The following is a 21,482-nucleotide window of genomic DNA, read 5'->3' as shown; positions in this document are numbered from 1 at the left end:
GGTGTTCTCTTTCAGGGTCCCACTGGAAAGGAGGTAGTGATACTGACATTCATCGCACAGAATCTTTCCCCGTGTAATTCATAACATTATTGAGGTTGACATGGAACCCTTTTTAAGCAGGGCCGGTGTTAATATATGAGAATATCTTTCTTGACACCTGAATCTTTTATATTTTAAAGTTTTTTAATCTGTTGCAGTCTCCTTGGCAAAGTTAAAATATGGTGATTTTTTTTTTCATTTTTGTTCTTTACTTTATTCTTAGAGTGGAGCCCATAGCCCATCTCAGTGATGCAAAATGGATTTGGGAATGAGAAAGTAAGGGCTACAGGTAGGATGTTCAAAAGGGAGATGACAGGAGAGAAGAGGTGAGAGAAAAAGATATGGAGCAGATAAAGGGCACTAGAAGATTAACAAATGTCACTGGTACTCTGAACAGAGATGTTCTGGGGAAAAGAAGTTAGAAAACGTCTTTGTACGATCTGAACAGCTACAAAAAAGGAGGATGCAATATTTTCACTTCTTTTCTCACAAGAGTTATGTTTGTAAATTAATATAAGCAAAATTAAAAAATATACGCTCATACATATATATGCCATGTGTGTGCATATGTGTGCGCTTTAAAGAATCCGGGTATAAAGGGACTCTGATATAATATTGATAAGCAAAATTGGCCCTTCTTCCTGCCAGGACCACCCCAAAGACAAACTACAGCCTGTTATTGTAAATCTTGGTGAAACTAAGCAGAGCACACACAGCCTTAAGAGAACATAGGCCATGGTTAGCTTTCCACTGCTTTCTGCTAAGAGTGGGTGACTGATTAGAGACCCCAGGTCCTCTCTTGCTATCCCCTTATCTTTCGATAGCTCATGAGAAAATAAGGCATAAAATTAACCTATCCAAGGCATGGAGCTATCCCTGCCCAACTTAATGAGCAACTAACTAACCCAAAAGGAAAATAGCCATTACTTATACAGCCATAATGTAGATGCAACATGGCATATAAATCAGCACATCGTGTACTGCAAAACAGACAGATAGATTAATGCCTGTTGCAAAGGATGGGTGAAGAGATCGATTAGCTTACAGATTCAGACCATGAACTTTCTCTCAATATACTGCATTTAACTTTTAAATAAGGTTTAGGAGAACCTGTAACAGTTTGCTCAGTGACAGAGCTATATTTTACTAAGGGCAGAAATTGGCTAGTCTATAAAAATTAAATTACGCCCCTTTCACTGTATCTAGTCAAGAGGAAAAACTCTAATTACAAGATTGCACTGTCAAACAAATGCAGATTCACGTTCTTTATACCCCGGTTTTAAAATTCATGGGCGGGGGGCTTCTATTCTGAAGTGAAAATCGGTATTTGAAATATTTTGCGGAGGGCGGTGACAGGCGAAAGCAAGAGAAATGTCATTATCAGGGGTGCTGGTTCACAGACACTAACTCATTAAGTGCAGAGCTGGAGAGAACAAGTCATTCATTATGCAAACATTTAAATATCAATTAGTAAGGACAATGAGAGACGCCTTCTCTTCCCCACAACCCATGCCTTATTTCTCCATAAATGACCAAGGGGAAAAAGAGCAGAAAGTCATCTCAGCATCTAATAGGACTGCCGCTCTGGGGAATAGGTAAAGGTTAATTTTAAATGTACTTCCCAACTGAAAATCAAATGTACCTGCCTGAAAATTCCTACGAGCTGAGCTTGCAGACTTAATCCAGAAAAGGTCTGTCTGAAGGCCTGGGCATATTGCATTGCTGGTCTTTTTTTGGAAAGAGGAAGCCTTTCATTCTTGCTTGATGTCAAACTCGCTTGGTTCATTAAAATCTTAGTCCATTTAAAACCCTGGTTTTTCTATACCTATGAAAAATGCCAGTCCTCATAGCACTCAGACTTTACAAATCCTGCCCGTTGGTTCTCCTTTTCTTACAAAATCCACTTTGTGGCTCCTGCGTTCAACCCAGTTCACTAAGCCTATTAGGTGAGATTGGCGGGCATGAGAATTGTCTAAGTCTTTAGCACTTTACCTGAAGTATCTTTGCAGGCAACCCTGGCAGCATATTTTACTGTGTTAAGGTGCTGGCCCAGGAAGCAGGTGCCTCGCAGTAACCATTGGCTGGCAGATGTGGACCAGACATCTAATTTCTCCGGCCCTCGTTTTCCTCCTCTATAACACAAAAAGGTTGGTCCAGACCAGCAGTTCTCAATTTAGGGCACCCCATGGTCACCTGCGGGGGCTGACCCATGGCCAGCTACACCACAGACTTCCAGAACTGGCCTCTTCAAGGAGGGGCCCAGATTTGTGGATTTGAACAAAAGTCCCAGATTCCAATGTGCACACTTAACTATAAATCAACTACCCACTATGGTTTATCCAAGTATGATTCTTCTGTTATACTTACTTATAATCTTTATGCAAAGGTAGGTTAGTTTTTGTGTATGAGCTGCAAAAGGTGGTGAACCTTCTCTGTTAAAGGAGAAATTCAGGAGGTGGTTATACGAGATGGAGTAGAAAGAAGATTGCTAACCCCCCTTTTGTAATTTTTCTTATAGAAAAGTGTATATGATTTTTAAAAAAATTAAAACAACAACAATAACAGCAACAAAAGCCCTTTCGATTCCAAAGCACTAAAATTCGTGGAACAGTATATGTTACTGGTCAAGCACAAATGATTCTAACTTCGATTCCTAACAGCATCATTGAACAGGTGGGACTTTCTTGCTCCCGAGGGGAGAAGTTGACCCTGCCGTGTAATTAAACACGGTGGGTCGTGGCCTGGGGAAATAAGGGCCTCAAGAGGATGCTGAGCTGTCAGGTAATTTCCCCCACGTAAAGCACAGGGAAAGAGCCTGGTACACAGGGCACACAACAGGAGTTAGCTGTTGCTACTGTGATGTGTATACTACGCTGCGGTCACTTAACAATCAGAGTTTTTAGGTTGGCTCTCCATCCCTGCCAACAAGGGGAGGGTTAATAGCCACTTAAATTGATTGGTCTCTAGCCAGCACATGATGAAAATGGAAGCGCCTTGGAAATTTCAGCCCACCCCCCCTTCCTGCCCCCATCCCTCCACGAACATTGCACTTTAAACACAGAAACGCGCACTTGGCTGATTTCTATTGAATTCAGGCTAAGAATGCCTGGTTTCCACGTGCGCAGAGCTTGCATCCTTTCCCTAATAACTGGTTTTTCCTTTGAGCCCATCAACTGTTTCTGTTTCTCAAATTTCACAATTGAGCTTGCCTTATTTCTCCAGTGTCTGTCACCCTCTAGCCTATGACATGTGGCGGGAGAAACCTGGTTTGGCGACAAGATGCCCACCTTGACTGAGCTAATAGCAACTTCAGGTCAGGCACTGATGGACTCTGCGCTACAGCTTCGCGGGGAGAAGCTAGGAGTTATCATGCCAGCGCTGCCTTTTTTATTTATTTATTTATTTATTTTAGTGTGTGGTGGAGGAGAGGGGGAAGCAAGATGAAAAACCACACTTTGAAAATGGAGTTTGTAATGTTCACCTCAGATACACTTTTAGAGAGCAAGAAATGTCTCTCAGAAAGACACCTCCTCTGGCTTGTAATTTGGTTCATAGCTTGTCCTCTTCTCGTGGCAACCATATCCCAGGTTATGATAAATGATACCCAGGTAATAAGCAGTGGCCTAGAGGACGACGAGAAAGTTCCACATCCCCATTTTTGTCTGGCTCTAAACTACTGCCTGCAAGAAAGCTACAGATATTTGAGAGACACAGTAAAGTGTTCAAAGTGATTCTGATGAAGATTACAGGAGTTCCTCAGGTAGAAGGGCAGTCCATTTTTGCTCAGATAAAATTCTCAGGAATGAAACAAGCAGAAAAGAAACAACCTGTCAGAATCACGCGTGTCAATCTTAGCTACAGAATCATCACTAAGTTTTGTTTTGCCTTTTTAACAGTCCGAATCCCATATGACAAAACAATGCATGCTGCTTTTTTTGAGACGTTATTCTTGAGAGCGATCACGTTTCAGACTTCCCAGAAGAGTGATTCTGGTGGAAAGACTCCACACCTAGACTGTTAATGACCTATAAAGAAGAGCCTTTAAAGCTGCCTGCACCCACGCCACATCACAGCACAGTGACCAGCTATCTGCTCCCCAGGTTACTATGTGGTAAGCCACAAGGCACTTCCAGGCCCTTCTCTGGGAAGAAACTACTTTCCCAAGGTGCTCATTTTAAAACTAGAGCCCTTGCATTAATTTGCCAGCGGGGTAAGGGAATCACTTAACAAGTTGGACCCTTCACCAGGCTCCGTGGGCAGGGCAGGGCAGGGCAGGGCAGGGCAGGGCAGTTCAGCAAACTCAAGAGAAGCAGCGCTAGGGTGCACTGAACATCATTCACCCATCTTTTCAACATCCTTACAATGGCAAAGTCTATGTTCATGGATCTGACCTTGGCATTGAAACTCCAGTTCACCCATTTCCCCAAAGTTCCAGTTGCACTTTTAGGGGGACTTTGATTTCTGATGAGACTACTGGGAGGGGCTGGGGAGCCCCAGCTCCGTGAGAAGACTGCAGGAAATGAGTGAGGTTTTCTCTCACAAGACCCCTTTCTTTCTTCGCCTCATGCCCAGGCCCTCTGTCAGCCCCCTTGCAGCTAGGCTTGTGGGACGGGGAACTACATTCCCTTGAAAGATCTTTGGCAATTTGTGCCTGGAATTTGATGCATTAGTTCTAAAATTAAATAAAGATCCTGTAGTGTTCTTCGAGGAAATATGGCGTGGCTCTTTGACAAAACACATTTTTCAAGTGCTGACCTCTGGGAACTTCAACTAGCTTCATATTTCAGGCTGACACTGCTCACAGGCTACTGTCCAGTTGCCCAAGCAGAGCTGGTTATCCATACATTTTCCAGTCTCCAGATCAGCTTTTAGCAGAGGGAGGTGAGGGGAGTAAATAAAAAGAGGAGAGCCACTCATTGAAATGCGCTTCCCTTCGTCAGTCCCTCGGGGAGAAGCCCTGGTAATTAACTCTAATGAGATTAAAGTAACTTGGAACTTTTCATTTTCCCAGCTCTGTAAAAGTACATCTGTGATAACCAGTGGGTGCATTATATCAAAGTCAATCCCTTTTCCTGTAATGCAATGGCCCCCTCACTCCCACCTCAGCCCAGGCTGGCGAAGGGAGGAGGAGGAGGGCTGCCGGTCTCTTACCTGCGCTTTGCTCCATCACTTCTTTCTGACACATGTCCTGAACGTTCACCGTGCAATTCACGATGAACTCGGGGGAGGAGCAGTCGTTATTCAGTTGGAATTCCTCACACTGGTAGCACTGGATTTGCAACGCAAAGCCTGCGGGACAGACGCAGTCGGATTCAGACCCGGCCGCCCCGAGACCACCCCAGAAACCAGCATCCCGCCCCTCGCCCCAGCCAGCTGCGGTTCCCTCCCTCCTGGGTTCCCCCGGAAGGCGGCCGCGGCTGAAGCCGGTAGAGGGCGGCGCGGCCACCGAAGGTCCCGCAGGATATAAAGCGGGATTTGGCCCGCGACCCCTGGACCCACTCTCCAGAAACGAAGAGCCCGTCCGGCACCACACCTGGCTTTCCCCCCACGGAAGTTGAAAGGAGGGCTATGCCGCCCGAGAGCCGAGGAGCTGACGTGCGCCGGCTCCAGCCTACGCCGAAGGCTTTGCCTAATTGTTAATTGGTTACAAATGAGTTAATTACTATGTCGGCACCGTTCGCGATTGCCTTCGCAGACGCCTTTTGTTTTCTCTGATTGTCGAAGCCGGCATCCCTGTGCTGTGGCTCCGAGGCTCCCCAGGCGGACGAAGGGCCGGGCGCTCAGCGCTGCTGCGCCCCGAGTCCCCCGCCTTTCTTCGGGACGGTTCCCGCAGCAGCAGGGGTGGCCGCGGCGTGTGGCAAGGGGCGTGCGTGCGTGTGTGCTTGTGCGTGTGTGTGTGCGCGCGCGCGCATCCCCGGCCGCGACACCACAGTCCTTTCTCCCCGGCTTTCAGGGCTCCGTTTGGCTAGGGCTCCCGGTCCGGGTCCCAGCTCTGCAGAGCTGGATTGGGAGCCGCTCCTGTACTGGAGAGAAGGAGCCCGACGTTTCTGTACCTCTCCCCGCCCCAGCCCGACTGCTCCTCTCGGATCTACGAGCTCGCGTCTAGACCTAACTGCCCCCGGCTCCCGGGCAGACGAGCCCCGGACCCGGCGCACCTCCCCTCCCAGACCCACAGCGGTCGCGCTCGGAGCGCGGCAACGCAGCCCCGGCCAGCCCGGGCCACAGGCTGACCAGCTCGCCGCTCACCTGTCGGCGGCGCCACTAGCACGGGTTGCTAGAGACGCCTGACAACTTGGCGGGTTCGCGGACTGTCGCCCCCGCTCCCTCGCCGAGACCCTGCACGGCTCGGACCTTCCCTCCTCCCCAGCCCAGCTACTTCTTTCGACCGCGCAGCCCGAGCATCTGCAGCCCGAGTCCCACCAATCCGCCGCTCCTCCTGCAGCGCAGGATTTGGGCACTTTCCCATCTAGCGCCCCTGGGCACCACTCGCCGCCGCCGAACTGCCGCCGGGCAACCCGTGCACAGCACGGGCGCGGAGGTGAGCGCCCAGGGGAGGCAGAGCGGCCGGCGGGTAGACGGGGTGTGCGATCCCGGCCGGACGGCTGGCCGCTTCGTCTTCTTACCTTGAAGCAAGAACAGTCCGCAAAAAGTTGCCGCGATGCCGAGGACCCACATCCTCCCGGAGCCGCGGGGCCGGGAGCGGGCAGGCGCATCAGAAGCGGCGACCGCGGCGGAGGCTGTCCGGGCCGCAGCGGCTGTGGCTGCCGAGACTGCCGGGGCCCGCGCTTCCGCCGCCAAGAGCAGCCGCAGGTGCCGCCGCCGGCGCCCGCATCGCCCGCGCCGGGGCCCCCGGCTGCGGGTCGCCGCTCCTCTGGCTCGCGCTCCCGGGCAGTGCGCGGCGTCTCCGGAGTTGGCGACGGAGGCTGAAGGAACTGCTGGCGATCCGGAGCACCCAAAAAAGTCTCGCCTCTTCTCCCCACCTCCCACTCCAGGCACCACGTGACGGCTGCCGAGTTGGGGTGGAGGTGGCGAGCGGGGAAAGCTGGGACAGCCTTTTCACGTCTCCACCCCCTTCCGATCGCCCTCCTCGCCCGCCTCCGCACGTGCCCCGGACTGGGACGCCTAGAGGGGGAGAGGGAGAGTGTAGTTTTCCGAGGCTGGGAGGCTGGAGACTGGGGAAAGAGGGAGGAGGAGGGTGCAGCAGGTGCCGCGGCGGTCGGCCGGGCGCCGTCAGCAGGACGTAGGAGGTGGGGTGGGAAGCCCGCTTGCCTCTGCTTGCAGGGGCGCTTGCGCCCCCGGGGGCTGGTGGGTTGCCCGCGGCAGGGTCCGGTCCACCCGGCAGGGAGTGCGGGGCCGCGCTCCCGTGCGTCTGGCAAAGTTGCACACTCGCAGGCTCCATAGGGTATCCGGTGCAGCTGCGCCTTTTCTTCCTCCGAGAAACCCCTCGGTCGTTACGGGGCTCGGCTTCAGCTGCGGCGGGGTGGGCGGGGACCCTGCGGGGACCCTGCCCAGCTCCGCGCGCCCAGCCCTCGGTTCGTCTGCCGCGCGCACCGCTGGGGGGTGCGGTAGCCCAGCCTAGGAAAGGGGCGCTCCGGGGACAACCGTGATGAGCTCCCACTAGAAAGCAAATTGGGGTGAAGACGAGAGTTGCTCTCCTCCATCCCCTTCGTCCAAAAGGCCGGGCAGCTTCCTCCGGCTCTATTCACGGCGTCCTCCAGTGTACCGCGCCTAGCCAGCCCAGGACTCGGGCACTGGCACACCCCTCCCCACCTCCCCCCACCCCATCCCCCCTCTCTTGTACAAGCGACCCACCTGGAGCACTCCCGGAACGCTACCTCGCTACGTTCGCCTTCCTGGCCGCCGAGCCCTGCAGCAGGTGGTACGGGAGCCCGCTGGCCCGCCCGGAACGCCTGGGAGCCCCCGCCCCCAATCCCGCACGTTCCCACGCCTGTCCGCCAAATCCCTAGGCAGCATCCATTTCGGTGGAAAGGGCTTCATAAGCTTCGCCCCTCTTCACCTCCTTCTACTCGGGCCTCCCCTCTTAGGAGGAGGAAGCTCTCTTAGGCCGGGATGCTGATCATTTATTTCCCTATCCTGCCAGCAGAGCAGGTCTGGAAAGGGGCTTCAATGACTTTCTTGTCATTCCTTTGCAGAGATCGTTCCCTATCTGCCTCCGGCTCCGTCTCTCCCTTTGCCCCCCTCTTCCTCTCATTTCTAGTTGGTTAACCCCTCAGGGAGTCGAAAATGCTTTGACCATTACTCGCTAGTCTGCAGACTCGAATCTTACAATTGGCTGAATTACTGCTTCTGGAGGAATAGGGCCAGTTTGCTTACTAGTCTGTTTATTCCTTCGGGGAATGCGTCGTTGGAGCGCGTGTGAGATTCAAATAACCAATTGCTCCGAAGGGTCCTTGAACAAGTTCTTCTAAGCTTTCAGAGGGTGCGATTGTGTTAGGACGTTTATTCAGAAATGAAACAAAAGAATCTTAAAAAGTCTGAAAGACAATGACACAATTTTCATTTAAGACAACAAAATTCAAATACAACAAATTGCACAAATTAACCAAATAACACTGATCATACAATACTCTTTAAAGAAACAAGTGTGTACTAAAGTATCCATATAGATCCTAAAAATATTTGTTATGCCTAGTTTACAAGCTCCTGTACAAAAGAAATTATAAATAGTTCGCATCTAGAAAAAATACACGGTAACCTTTAAAATAGAATTTATCCTTACATATAAACAGACTTCGTAGGAAAAAAGGATATTAAAAAGTAAGAATTTTTCATAGCACCAACCATTTTATTTTTTACAAAGTGAACATTGCAAACAGGAATTTACTTTGATTTATAGATTGACCAGGTTTTAATCAAAAGAGTCAGAAGATAAAAATCAACAAATAATGTTGAGAATTGCAGAGAACCACTAAGTAGAAGAGGATGTAAGGAAATGATTGGAGGGAAGGTAGAATTACATCGTTTCCGATACATATAGCTTCAGATCAGCGTCACACTTGAGTACCTTCCTTTACAGTTTCCAGTAGAAGCAGAATTATACTTATTACTAGAACCTGAATCTCTCTGGCAACAATCTGGAAATTGCACTGGGATTAAAGTTTCTATCAAATTGAGATATATGAGATGGAGATGAGAGAGAGCCCTCTGGTTTTTCGGCAGGCCCTGTCTTCTGTTTACAGAGTGTACCCACAAACAATTTGAGGGCTAGGACAAGTGACCTGAACAAAAACTGGAGTTGGAATTTTTCAAAAATATATTATCAACTTCTAAGACTTAGGGCATCATTTCAAGAGCATGGCACTGATTCAATTTATTGCTGTCTTTTTAATTTGTTTTTGCTACAAATATAATTTCTTTTCCAAAAAAAAAAAATTTACAACTTCTGTACAACTTCTTTTTCAAAAGAAAAGTGCAAAATTAAGACTTCTGTATCCTGGGTGTGTTTACTTTTAATCCTCACGGAACACAACAGGTAAAGTCTATCTTTATTGCCTTGTCAGGGAAGTAAGCTCCCGTGGGCTGCTGGCTGTGAATCCGACAGTGTCCGCCCTGGTACTGCAATAGTTTATTTGTTGCCATCTCTACCTGCCCCGCTTCCCAACCCTGTTTCTTAAGTGCTCCATTTCCAGCTCACTAAGGGGAAAAAAAGTCCTTTACACATCATTTGAACCCTGACTTGCACAGGAAGAGAAGCTATCATATAAAGAATCACTCAAAGATTCCAAATTGTCTACCCCAGGCCTATCAGAGCTACTCAAAGAGGCCTCTTCATTTTTTTCTTTTTCTTCCTTTTGTCCTTTAACCTTGTTCAGAGAGTTTGTCTCTTTTTCTAATAAGATCACAGTATTGCCGTTGTATTTATTGAATGACTCCAGGGAAATTTTACATAATCTATTCTCAGGATCTTCTCTTGTTTCTTCAACTTGTTTCAATTTCTGCAATAAAAAGAGGAAAATATTAGAAAGCTATTTCTTTGCAAAATCAAGTTATTCTATCCAATATTCAATTATTGTCAGCATAAAGTACAATTTAAAGGGATAGAGGGAACCTACAAGTCTTTAACGATCTTCTAGTATAATTTCATGTAATGATAAAGCCAATTTTAGGGATAAATCAAGACTTTAATCATCTTACTGAGATAAATAGGTCCCAATTTGCAAATCAGTTAAGTGCCACTTAATTTCATTTTAAATGGATCCATCTAAAATTTGTTCAGGTAAAGTGCCTTATTCTTCTTAATCAAAGTTTCGAAATCCTTTCTTTTCTTACTAAATATTATTAGTTGTCCTGTTTCTAACTATGGATAGGGACTGAATTTCAGCCAGAAATGACAGTTCTAGGCAAAAAAAAAAAAAAAAAAAAAAAAAAAGCATGCAATCCCTTAAACTGCCATAAAATTTAAGTACACATTAAACTTGTCAGATGCATTGTCACGTGTGTATTTTGTCCCTTTACAAGTCTTATATTATTTGAAAGAGATCCCAGGTGTGAGGGTGTAGATTCTTCAAGGCCCAAGGGCTTCAACATCATAGTAACAGGTCTGCACCTCAGTAACCTCTCCCTCCAGGAGGTTCTAGTAAAACCAATTTAAACAGGGATATTTATAGGCTGTTACTGGTAGTCTCTGGGACTTCATAAAACACTGCAGTCATATTCGATAATTACTGCAGGTAAACTCTGTAAACATGAATATATTTAGTTGCTCAAGTGGCTCCTGAGGTCCGAGGTGAGAGGGAATAGATAGTTTTTGCATAGATGCAAAAACTGCAAGGGTGGAGGTGTTAAAGCCGCTAACCACATTTCTCATTTCTTTTTCCTCTTTCAGGCAAAAATTCCATCCAGGAAGTAGGAACAGGCCTTAGAGATGATAACAATAGCTACCATTTATTCAGCATCCACCATGTAAAAGACACTAAGTATTTCATTTATAAGCCCTTTTTCACAGACCTGTAAGTTACACATCCCCACTTTAGAGAGAAGGAAAACAAGGCTCAGAGTGACAGGGTCACTTGCCCAAGGTGGCTCAGCAAGTGATGGAGAACAGGATTTGAATTCCTGTCTGGTGGCCTTCCATGCTCTTGTAATAAAGAACAAGATGTCCTGTATGTTTTTTTTTCATTTTGCCATCCACATATGCCAAACCATCACAATTGCTACTGTCCAAGGCCCTAACATAGGCAGTTCCATCCCTCCCTGCAACATTGCTACGATGGATATCAAAGGTACAATGAGGAAACTGTGTTTGGATCTGGGCAAAAACAGACATAGCCAAAGCCTGTGAATTCTCACATGCTAAATATTTAACAGAAAGAGAAAAGAAACAGATACAGAAGTGGATGGTTCCGGTGTCCCAAGAGCAGACTCAGACAGCATTTCTCTTCTCTCTCTGCTATGGGGAAACGGTGTAATTCTATGGGGATACTTGAAAATCAACCTTGAAGTGATGCTTATTTCATTATACTATTAACGTGCAGGAGCATTACTCACAGAGCAAATTTTCAATCTGAAACGGCTACCTCGAAAAAGAGCTGGGCTGAGGAACACATTCCTAGGTGATAACAAAAAAGCGGCTCCATAATTAGGAATGACCCCGTGCAGAAGCCCCTTCTCACGGTGTGCCAATTTTGAGCAATCTTTAAAAAGAATTATAAAGTACAATATGAAAAATACATGGAGGGAGTAGGAAAGCTTTGATTGTACCAAATGTAGGTAAATAGAGGCCATTCAATGCAATTTCCTCCTTACCTGAATATCTTCTCCCTTTTTCTTTATTCAAGAACCTTTTCCTTGCCTATTTCTGGTCAATGTGGATCTCAAGTTCATTCAATAAACGCTCACTAGAGAAGCGATCATGAGGCAGGTGGAAGGTTTTGGTGCTGAGGATACACAGCTGAATACAATTACGTCCTGTAGGAGGGGAGTGAGGCCCCGGAGGCAGGCGGACTTGAGCTTGAGTCTCAGCCTTGCCCTTTCATTGGCTGTGTAAGTGCCCAAGAAGCACCCTTCCTCAGGGAAAGTTAATAAGACATAACCTTTGTTTCAGGATTGCTGTTAAGTATTAGAAGCAGAACACCTGAAGACCCTGACACACAGGAGTAGGTGCTCAATAAACGGAACAAGAGATAACAGTAAGATAGCATTCTTATTCTAGATCAGTGGGTCTTAAACTGTGTTCTCCAGGCACCTTGCAGCGTCAGCGTCACGTGGGAGCTTGTTAGAAATGCACATTCTCGAGTCCCACCCCGACTTAACTACATCAGTAATGCAGCGTCCCAGAAAAAGTTTTTAACAAGGTCACCAGGTGATTCTGACACATGCTAACATTTGAGACTCACTAGTCTAGAAGAATTTGTAGTCTTGGAGGGGAGACAGGTGAAAAGTATAATTCAGTGTATTCAGGTAGTGATAAGGGAAGGATTATTTACCATGAAAACACCCACTGTCTATGGGACACAAATAGTGCATCTTGTTTTCTAAATGTTTCCTGCTTGTAGGTTTGGTTCTTCAATTAATTATGACAAAGGCCTACATTGGCTGGGGAGGCGATGGAAATGGAGGAATGGCCCATTGTAAGAAAAATCACATGCCTTCTCGGTCTTCCTTTTATTTTCACAGTTTTGATGAGGGGTGGGTACCGAAATATTTCTGGACTCTGAGAACAACATCAGTGTAAGAGTGACAATGAGGCCACGCTGACATTCGACCTCAGTGCTGGGGAGCTACAGGGAGTGGTGAGGACTGCGGTCCGCTCAAGAGTACGTGCCTCCCCTAAAGGCAGGAGCAGCTACTTAGACCTAGCTCATTGCAGCTGTGCAAAAACATGGGCCCAGGTCTTTGATTTTAAAAGTAAGGCCATGAATCTAGGACAATATTTGCTTATATTTAAAATCCTCTAATTTTAATTATTTGCTTATACTAAGAAAAAAAAACAAATCAATAATAACAAAAACAACCCCCACTATGTATGTCAAACAGCAATCTTTGCAGTGTGTGAACTTCTGAGCTAGCGATCATGTCTTATACTTCTTTTTTATGTCCTAGATGGCCCCCCTCACCCCCCTTCTCCCATCAGCTTTCCCCCTGAAAACCTAGCCCAGCGCGCATCGCCAGTAGATTCTTGATGGAGACTGGATGATGCACTCGGCTTTCTCTACCATCAGCAGAGTCTCAGCTGTGGGCTGGGATTTCTCCAGTGGTCCTGCCAGCTAAGAACAAAAGCACTGAAGTAGCTTACTTCCCTGCCTCGAATTAGAAGCATACCCAACCAGCCTCAATGTTGTCTTGTCAGATCTCAGGTATGTTAAAAATTTTGAAGTCACATAACATTTAAATTTAAAACATAAGGAGGGATCGAGGTCCAACAGGATTGTGCTAAGGATGGATCTGTCGAATGGTAACAAAACAGTGAAACGGAGCAGGACCCTGTGGTCCCCACCTCCCCCACCCCCCCGCCCCATGTCCCCATGTCCCCTGCCTGTCTTTTGTCTGTAGAAAAACTTTAGGCAAAGGATAAGTTTAATCAAAGAAGTGAGAAAATACAGAAGCAAAGGGAAACAATCAAACAGGACAAAACAATAATAGTTTAGTCAGTAAGCAAAGTCAAGGGCCTTTAGTTCCTCCTCAAGGGCTATAGAGAATAGTCTGAGCCATATCCTTTGAGCTGTCTTACAGGTACTGAAACCCCCAGCAAGTGGTAGAGTTAACTACATGATGACCAGACTGTAGCCATGACATAAGCGGCTACAATTCCGAGAATTGGCCTTGAGGAAATGGGAACAAACCGACCCTGGAACTGAAGACTAACTGTACTTAAAACAATCAAGATGCTGCAGCTCAGACCACCGCATGACCAATTTCAAGATGACGGTCAGAGCTGACTCTGCTGTTTCTTCATGCAGCCCCCTCCCTCCGTCTATAAAAGCTCTTGCCCCCTGATTGTCAGTGCAGGGGCTGGAGGGTGGAGTCGCCCTTTGGACGGGAGTCTGCTTATCACCTCCCCCCCCCAGGTTGCCAGCCTCCGAAATAAAGCAAATTTTCCTTTCCACCAGCCTTGCCTCTTTATTGGCTTTAGAGCGGCCAGCAGCCGGACTCCCACTTTCGGTAACAATAGTGCACACCAGTTTGCAGCAAATGTATGTGAAGGTGCTTTGAAAACTAATCATGGTAATAACAGCATTTAATTGAGTGCCTGCTCTGCACAGACACTCGGCTAAGCACGTTGCATGGATGATCTGTTTTCATCCTCACGTCAATTCTATGGGGCAGGTGTCATTGTTATCTTCATTTACAAGCAATCAAGCCTGGAGGAAGTTAAGTAACTTAAGGTCATGGAGCAGTACGTGGTGGGGTCTTCATTTGGACCCAGGCAGTCTGCCTGCAGAGCCCAAGTTCTTAACCTCTATCGTGGAAAAGAACTTCGCAAATATCAGCCCACATTACCTTTAAGGGGAGCATCTGAAATAAGAATCACAGGCGGCTTCCCTGGTGGCGCAGCGGTTGAGAATCTGCCTGCCAATGCAGGGGACAGGGGTTCGAGCCCTGGTCTGGGAAGATCCCACGTGCCGCGGAGCAACTGGGCCCGTGAGCCACGATTACTGAGCCTGCGCGTCTGGAGCCTGTGCTCCGCAACAAGAGAGGCCGCGATGGTGAGAGACCCGCGCACTGCGATGAAGAGCGGCCCCCACTTGCCGCAACTAGAGAGAACCCTCGCACAGAAACGAAGACCCAACACAGCCATAAATAAATAAATAAATTTAAAAAAAACCCCAAAACAAAACAAAAACAAAACAAAAAAAACACAAAAGGATCACAGAACAGCAACAATAATATTAATGGTAACAAACCCAGTAAAGATTCCTGAAGATTGTGTGGGTTCCATAAAACATTGTCATTTCCTTTGTATAATGTGCTTCATTGAAATTATGATAAAATTAATATACTACACTTGCCACCTATAGGTGGCAACAGTTGTACAGTTCACTTTTTGGTGGGGCTTTTCACTGCACTTGGGAACAAAAGTAGGGCTCAAAAGGGTGAGAACGTATTTTCAAGTTTAAAATAAATAGCTCTGCTCATTCTTAAATATTTTCCTATCTTTCGTGTAACGATGACATTATTAACAATAATTGAAGCAAGAAGTAGATAGTGACATATTCTCCAGAAATCCCTTAGTAATTATACCTTAACTAATTTAATTCCTTGTAGTCAAATAATCAGTCAATCAAACCAATCTACTCTATGAATAATCTGTGCGAATAATTATGTGGTCTTGATTCTCAGAGAGAGTTTCATAGAAAAGGAGAGGGGGCTCTTGGAATGCTTTTGAAGGGTGAATAGTATTAAGATATATAGTAGGTAAGAAGGAGTGCATTACAAGAAATTTCCATTTCATGTGCCCCTACTGCATCTGTAGACCATTCTATGGTCTATCTCAGGTCTTGTAGTTGCCAGATAGTCTATCTCTTGCCCTTTAAGATTCTATAATGGACAGAATCACTGTAAAGACAGAAACACAGAGCTATGCCTATCCCAAGGGGTTCCAAGAATTCCAGCCCAGACTCAGGAAAGTATCAGCCCAGAAACCTGGGTTATAAATAACAAATAGCTTTTATTTCCAAAGAGCTTTCCCATCTATGATCTCACTTTGCTCTTACTTCAGGCTGGAAGGTGAGGGAGGCTGGTGTCAGCTATACTTTACATGGGGTATTTATGGAATTTGTGGTTCACACAAATTCAAATTCAGGTGAAATTAGACCTGCAAACTTGGTTTCCTGATTTTCAACACAGAAACACATACCATTTTCCCCCCATAGTCAACAATAGAGATTCTGCCTAGACCAATAACCTGAACACAAGGAAGGATAAAACAGAAGGTGATACGTGCCCTTGTCATAAGGAAAAGATGGGGAAAATGTATAAGGTGTTACAGAAAAACTCAAGTGATAAACCAGAAAAAAATATACTCATGATGAGACCAGCTTCAGGGAGATACATGTTATACATGTACAGCCAGAAACTCCTGCCCACAGCGGGGGAGAAACAAGTAGCAAATTCATGAACTTGCACAATGGATTAGTGTTCTATGATGAAGGCTACTCATTATTTCATGTAAGTTTCCCTCTGTTGATTATATCTTGAAAATATTGGTTAGTCTGTCTACTGTAAAATGTCAGGAGGAGATTCAGATCTACCTGTGGAATTGAAATGCAGCATCATTCCTCAGCTGGGCACTAATATTTGCAAAGAGGGCTAGAGCTCGTAGCACAAATTAGTGTAAACAGTATCTTCATCCACATGATTTCTTACTTCTCTATTGCTATAATGATTCACTGCCAATCAGTTCAACGAGACATGTGGTAGGAAAACAATAGCTGCATTTATAGAGTGTTTTTACGATGTGTCAGGTACTGGGTTGACTGCAGTGCATGAATTATCTCATGTAATCCTTACACCAATCCTCTGAGACAGTACTGTTTTCATCCCCATGATACTCATAGGGAAATAGAGAGTAGAGAGGTTCAAATATTTAGGCCACATACACATGGCTAATAAATTAGAGAATCAGGACTCAAGCAGGAGAAGCCTGACCACAGAACTTGGGATTTTAATCACTACGTACAAGACCAGGTATTTGGAAGCCAGTGTTCCATTCCTGGCGCTGTGCTAATTAGCTGCGTGACCCCTCTGAACCTTAGTTTATTTACACTAAAGATTTTTTTTTTAAAGAATCTTCCCACTCTATAAGCTCCGTGACTCCAAAATATTCTTAATTGTGTGTCTTCTATGCATCTATTATTGGCATTTCAGGTAACACAATAAATACTTCTCTTCCCCACCTTAGATCTGAATGAACTGAAGAAAGAGTTAAAAGAAAAAGACTGACGGGAGGCTAAAATATCAGCTTTATTACTGAGAAAGCTTAGAGGGAGAATGAGGTTTCTATCTTCAAAGAAGTGAGTTTCTTAGCAGTGGTCTAGAAGCAGACAGGCTTAGACTGGGCTGGCAGCCCTGGGCTGGGAGCAAGTCTTCTTAAACCTACACCATGAGCGTTGCTTCTCCAGCCAGCCTGACTCCTGAGAGAGGGCAGGGAGAGCAGCAGATGGGCTTAAGCTTTCCCTGTTCACTTCCTAAACTTGCTATTTATTTTTTATTGGAGTATAGTCAATTTACAGTGTTGTCTTAGTTTCAGGTGTACAGCAAAGTGATTCAGTTATAAATGTATAATATCTGTTAGTTTTCAGATTCTTTTCCCTTTATAGGTTATTACAAAGTATTGAGCATAGTTCCCTGTGCTATACAGTAGGTCCTTCTTGTTTATCTATTTTATATACACTGTGTATCTGTTAATTTGCTAAACAAGCCACTCCTCCTTCTCCTGAGAAGTGAATGAGCAGAGCTTAGAGACCCCAGGAGTGTTATCCTAGGGAACTCCTTCCACATGGAAAGAAACAGCCCCGAAATTGGGAAGAAGTGTCAGCATCATGCCCCTACCGCAACCCAACATTTCTCATTATGTGTGATGATGCAGATTTTAACCAAACAGTCATATATGCATCGGGGCCAGGAAGATGCGAGAAAATTTGGGGACTGCAGTGAGTTGGTTTGGGCAGAGAAACCTCTCCGTGGGTGAAGCAATGGGAGTAAGATGATTTAGCAGATGAGAAATACAGCCAAGCTTCCATTTGGAAGCAGATGGATCAAATAGAGGAGACGGGCTGGCTGATCCTGAGCTTTGAGTTGGAGCAGAAGGTGTGATCTCCCCCATCCCTTTCCTGATGAGCACATCTTGGGCTCTGGAAAGATGATTATGTGTTATGCTCTTGTGGGAATGGGGAGGAAGTATTTTAATCCTGGGTCTCTTAGTTGAAGATCTGTGCACACACAAAGTCTATGTTAAGTGATATTTGCTGGGGGCAGGCCAACCTCAAGGAAAACGGTGCAGCTCAAGTCATTTCTCTTTTCTCAGAGGCACAGGTTAATCTCTTCTTTAATGCCACCTCTACTTTCTGAATGAGACATAAAAAATAGATAAAGTGACCTTTGGTGAACAGGGAAGACCCTCCAGACTTTTCTTGAGAGTGGTGGTGTTGACCCTGCTAACCTGGTCAAATTCCAGCTTGGATAATTACTTTCTCTCGGTGTTCAGTTCCCTCGATTACCTCAACTGGACACATTACTCTTCACTCGCCCTTCTGAAAAATTAATGTGACAGACAGGTAATAGAGAACCGTTCTCTCCACCCAACCACACACTGGGAGATACGATTCCGCACTTGGGGCACTCTGTTTCCTTACTGGGTTCCTGAAGATCCTTCAGTATCTCCAGGGCAAACTGGTTTTATTAGGTGAAAGAGTAATTTTCAGCTGAGATGTGCTTTTATGACTATATTATTACCTGTATTGCTCTCCTCTACCATGATCAATGACTTTCAATGACCTCTGTTAGAAGCCCTGAACCAGAGGGGAAAAATGAGCTTACTTTTTGGGAAAAAAAAAAAAAAAAAAAAAAAGCAAGCAGAGAGAAGTGCAGTAGGAAGCTTAGGGTCGTTAGAAAATAATATATCTTGAGGAAAGGAAAAGAACTTAGCTTGGAGATAAACAGTGGCTGCAAAGGACATTTAAAGACCAGATCAAAAGGACGGAAGGAGAAGGAAGTCACTTTAAGGATATGGAAAATGGGGGAGATGTGGGACCGGGTCCCTCAGCAGGAAGAGAAAAAAGGAACATAAGGAAAACCCTAAACTTTGTTTATGACAGAGAAAGGCATTTGCGAAAAGGAAAGGCATGTAATCACGATTGGGCAAAATGATTATATGAACACACAAAAGACACATTCATGATTTCTCTAACGTTAGTGCCATCACGTGAAATGCCCATTTGAAAACTTGTATTTTTTTATTTTTGTTTTCTAGGAGGTGGATGGATCCACAGATTTAATTTAAAATATAGGTTAATCACCTTAAGTAATACATCAGATTTGATCGCTACTGGTCAGTTTCTCCAAAAGTAAAATCTGCACTGTTTCACAGTGACCTAGACTTGGGGAAGCAAGCCAGCTCATTGATATCAGCTTGTATGGTTAGCTTAACTAAATGTAACATGCTTATCTGTGTTGTCAGATTTCTTTTTCTTCTTCCAGCATAATAATATTGACCAAAATGTTTATTTAGGAATGAGAATTGAGCAGGTTCTGGGCTGGAACTTCTAAGTCTGTTCATCTTAGTGTCAGGCTAATGATTCCAGCTGATGAGAGTGTGGGCACCAAACCTTTCTGGCCTTTCATTTACAGGCACCATTATGGATAAAAATAAATTCATATGCTACTCACTTGCCATAAAAGAATGATTAGACTTTTTTCTTTGACTAACCTTTCCATCATTTCAGGTCTTAAACAGGATACCTATCTGTCCAGCGAGCTTGGCCATGCCTGGCTTAGATGTCAGTGTATTTGTAGCATAAAGAGCCCATGACCCTCGTCAGAGGAAAATACAGCATGAAGGGACCATTTGCGTATTCTAGTACCATAGAGCTATGTCTTCACCTTGGAGTGATAGAGTTTGGGCTACTCCTTCAAGAAAAAATAAAACACACTTTTTAGGGGGGATTGGGTGAATGTTAAAAGAAAGTTACACTGTTTTTTTTCATGGATGTTCCCCTTCCAAAGGAACATCTCCAGTATCACCATAATGGTGGACATCATAAAAACGTACCTGAAAGGGCTAAGTTTTTGTTACGAAGTATGTTGTGAGGGCCAAAACCAGGGAAAAACATTCTGTGTTACTTATTAACCTATAAATAATGAGGCAACCTGGAATTCTAGCCGAAGTTGGTAGACCATTTGGGATTCACAGTGCACTGTGGTATCCAATCTATTAGGTGCTTTGCAATAGCCATGGAATTCATTGAGACTGAGTGCTAAGGGTCATCCAGAGACACACTGATATTTGTGGATGTAAGAGTGTTAGCTCTACTCAGGTTTAAGCTATTCATCTCCCAATGTAATTTATGTTCCAGTTCTAGGGCCAGTCAGCCTTTGCTTTGGATGAAGTTATTTCCCAAGGATATTTAACATATCGAATCCCGAGAGTCAGAGCAACTCAGAATCAGTACCAATTTATTGATCCTTATTCTAAAGAGAAGATTCCTTGGTGGAAATTGTTCTAAAGATTTAGAAACATTAGGCTTTATATTGTGTGTTGCACACAACTGTAAGATGCTCTTATTCCTCATTACCCAGTAAGCACTGGGGGGTCCAGAATGGAAGGATGTGCTAGTTGGGAGAATGCCAGTGGGAATCCACGTTTGTTCCGGATTCCATCCTTTGCCACAATATGACACTGACAATCACTACTTCAACTCCGGACCTGGATTTAATAAATATTTAAATAGGGATTACACTGCTCTTGCAACATCATTTATTTATTCAAGAGATATTTGTTGGGCACCTTTTACGTACAGGACAGTATTCTAGACACTGGAGATAGAGAGGTGTATGAGACAAAGTTACTGCTCACATGGAACGTACACGCTAAGGATTTTTCATTAGGATGTCAATAGAGAACAAAGCTTCAGATATATTAGGAGATGAATCCCTGAGAACTGTTAGGCTAGTCTACCAGCCTCCTATTTGGTCTGATAATGGCATTTAGAACACAAATATCCTGTCAAACTCAAAGTTCTGAATGTGCCCCTTTACCCTAATCCTAATTTTTAAATAATTCCTTAACTGGCTGAGCTTCTTTTGACCTCCTCCCATTTTTAGTCTTTAAGATCATTTAGGCAAATGTTTTCCAGAGGTTAATAGGTTAACTAATGACTATTTACATTCACCTTTCTTTTTTTTTTTTTAATTTTTATTTATTTATTTATGGCTGTGTTGGGTCTTCGTTTCTTGTGCGAGGGCTTTCTCTAGTTGCGGCAAGCGGGGGCCACTCTTCGTCACGGTGCGCGGGCCTCTCACTATCGTGGCCTCTCCTGTTGCGGAGCACAGGCTCCAGACGCGCAGGCTCAGTAGTTGTGGCTCACGGGCCCAGTTGCTCCGCGGCATGTGGGATCTTCCCGGACCAGGGCTCGAACCCGTGTCCCCTGCACTGGCAGGCAGATTCTCAACCACAGCGCCACCAGGGAAGCCCTACATTCACCTTTCTTAATCTTTCTGGGCCTAGTTATCTCCTAAATGTAACATGCTTAAATTGGAATTTTTTCTCTTTTCTCTAATTCCATAGCATTGTCAATAGTAACCACATTTTATATCTTTTTTTTTTTTTTTTTTTTTTGGTTATTAACAGCTGCTGGTTCTGTTTCTACAGTACCTAATCCACAGGGGTCTCTCTATGAATTCCTGGCCTAAATGGCCAAATTATCCATTTCAACCCTGAACTTATATTCATTCCATTATGTAGTCTCCTTTCATATCAATGTCTC

At 45.1% G+C, this 21,482-nt stretch overlaps 2 protein-coding genes across 10 annotated transcripts in view; both read right to left on the bottom strand.

Moving 5' to 3' along the window:
• Positions 1-6,714, bottom strand: part of LYPD1 (LY6/PLAUR domain containing 1) — a 50,281-nt gene extending 43,567 nt beyond the window's left edge. Inside the window, exons 1-2 of the mRNA XM_068544005.1 lie at positions 6,663-6,714; positions 5,191-5,328 (exon numbers count right to left, since the gene is read on the bottom strand). Of these exons, the coding sequence (XP_068400106.1) occupies positions 5,191-5,328; positions 6,663-6,714 (190 nt within the window). The remainder of the gene's footprint in view (positions 1-5,190; positions 5,329-6,662) is intronic.
• Positions 6,715-8,840: 2,126 nt separating this feature from the next.
• The window catches only part of NCKAP5 (NCK associated protein 5), a 1,051,318-nt gene continuing 1,038,676 nt past the window's right edge, over positions 8,841-21,482 (bottom strand). For 8 of the 9 annotated variants that reach the window (XM_068545242.1, XM_068545246.1, XM_068545244.1 and 5 more), the window contains one exon: positions 8,841-9,995. In XM_068545242.1, coding sequence (XP_068401343.1) covers positions 9,714-9,995 — 282 coding nt within the window. In that variant the 3' untranslated portion in view covers positions 8,841-9,713. The remainder of the gene's footprint in view (positions 9,996-21,482) is intronic. The other variant, XM_068545248.1, reaches the window with a different exon arrangement.

This window comes from Eschrichtius robustus, chromosome 5 (genome assembly GCF_028021215.1).
Source record: "Eschrichtius robustus isolate mEscRob2 chromosome 5, mEscRob2.pri, whole genome shotgun sequence".
NCBI lineage: Eukaryota > Metazoa > Chordata > Mammalia > Artiodactyla > Eschrichtiidae > Eschrichtius > Eschrichtius robustus.
The sequence above is the reverse complement of the archived record's forward strand: the minus strand, read 5'-3'. Positions and strand labels throughout refer to the sequence as shown.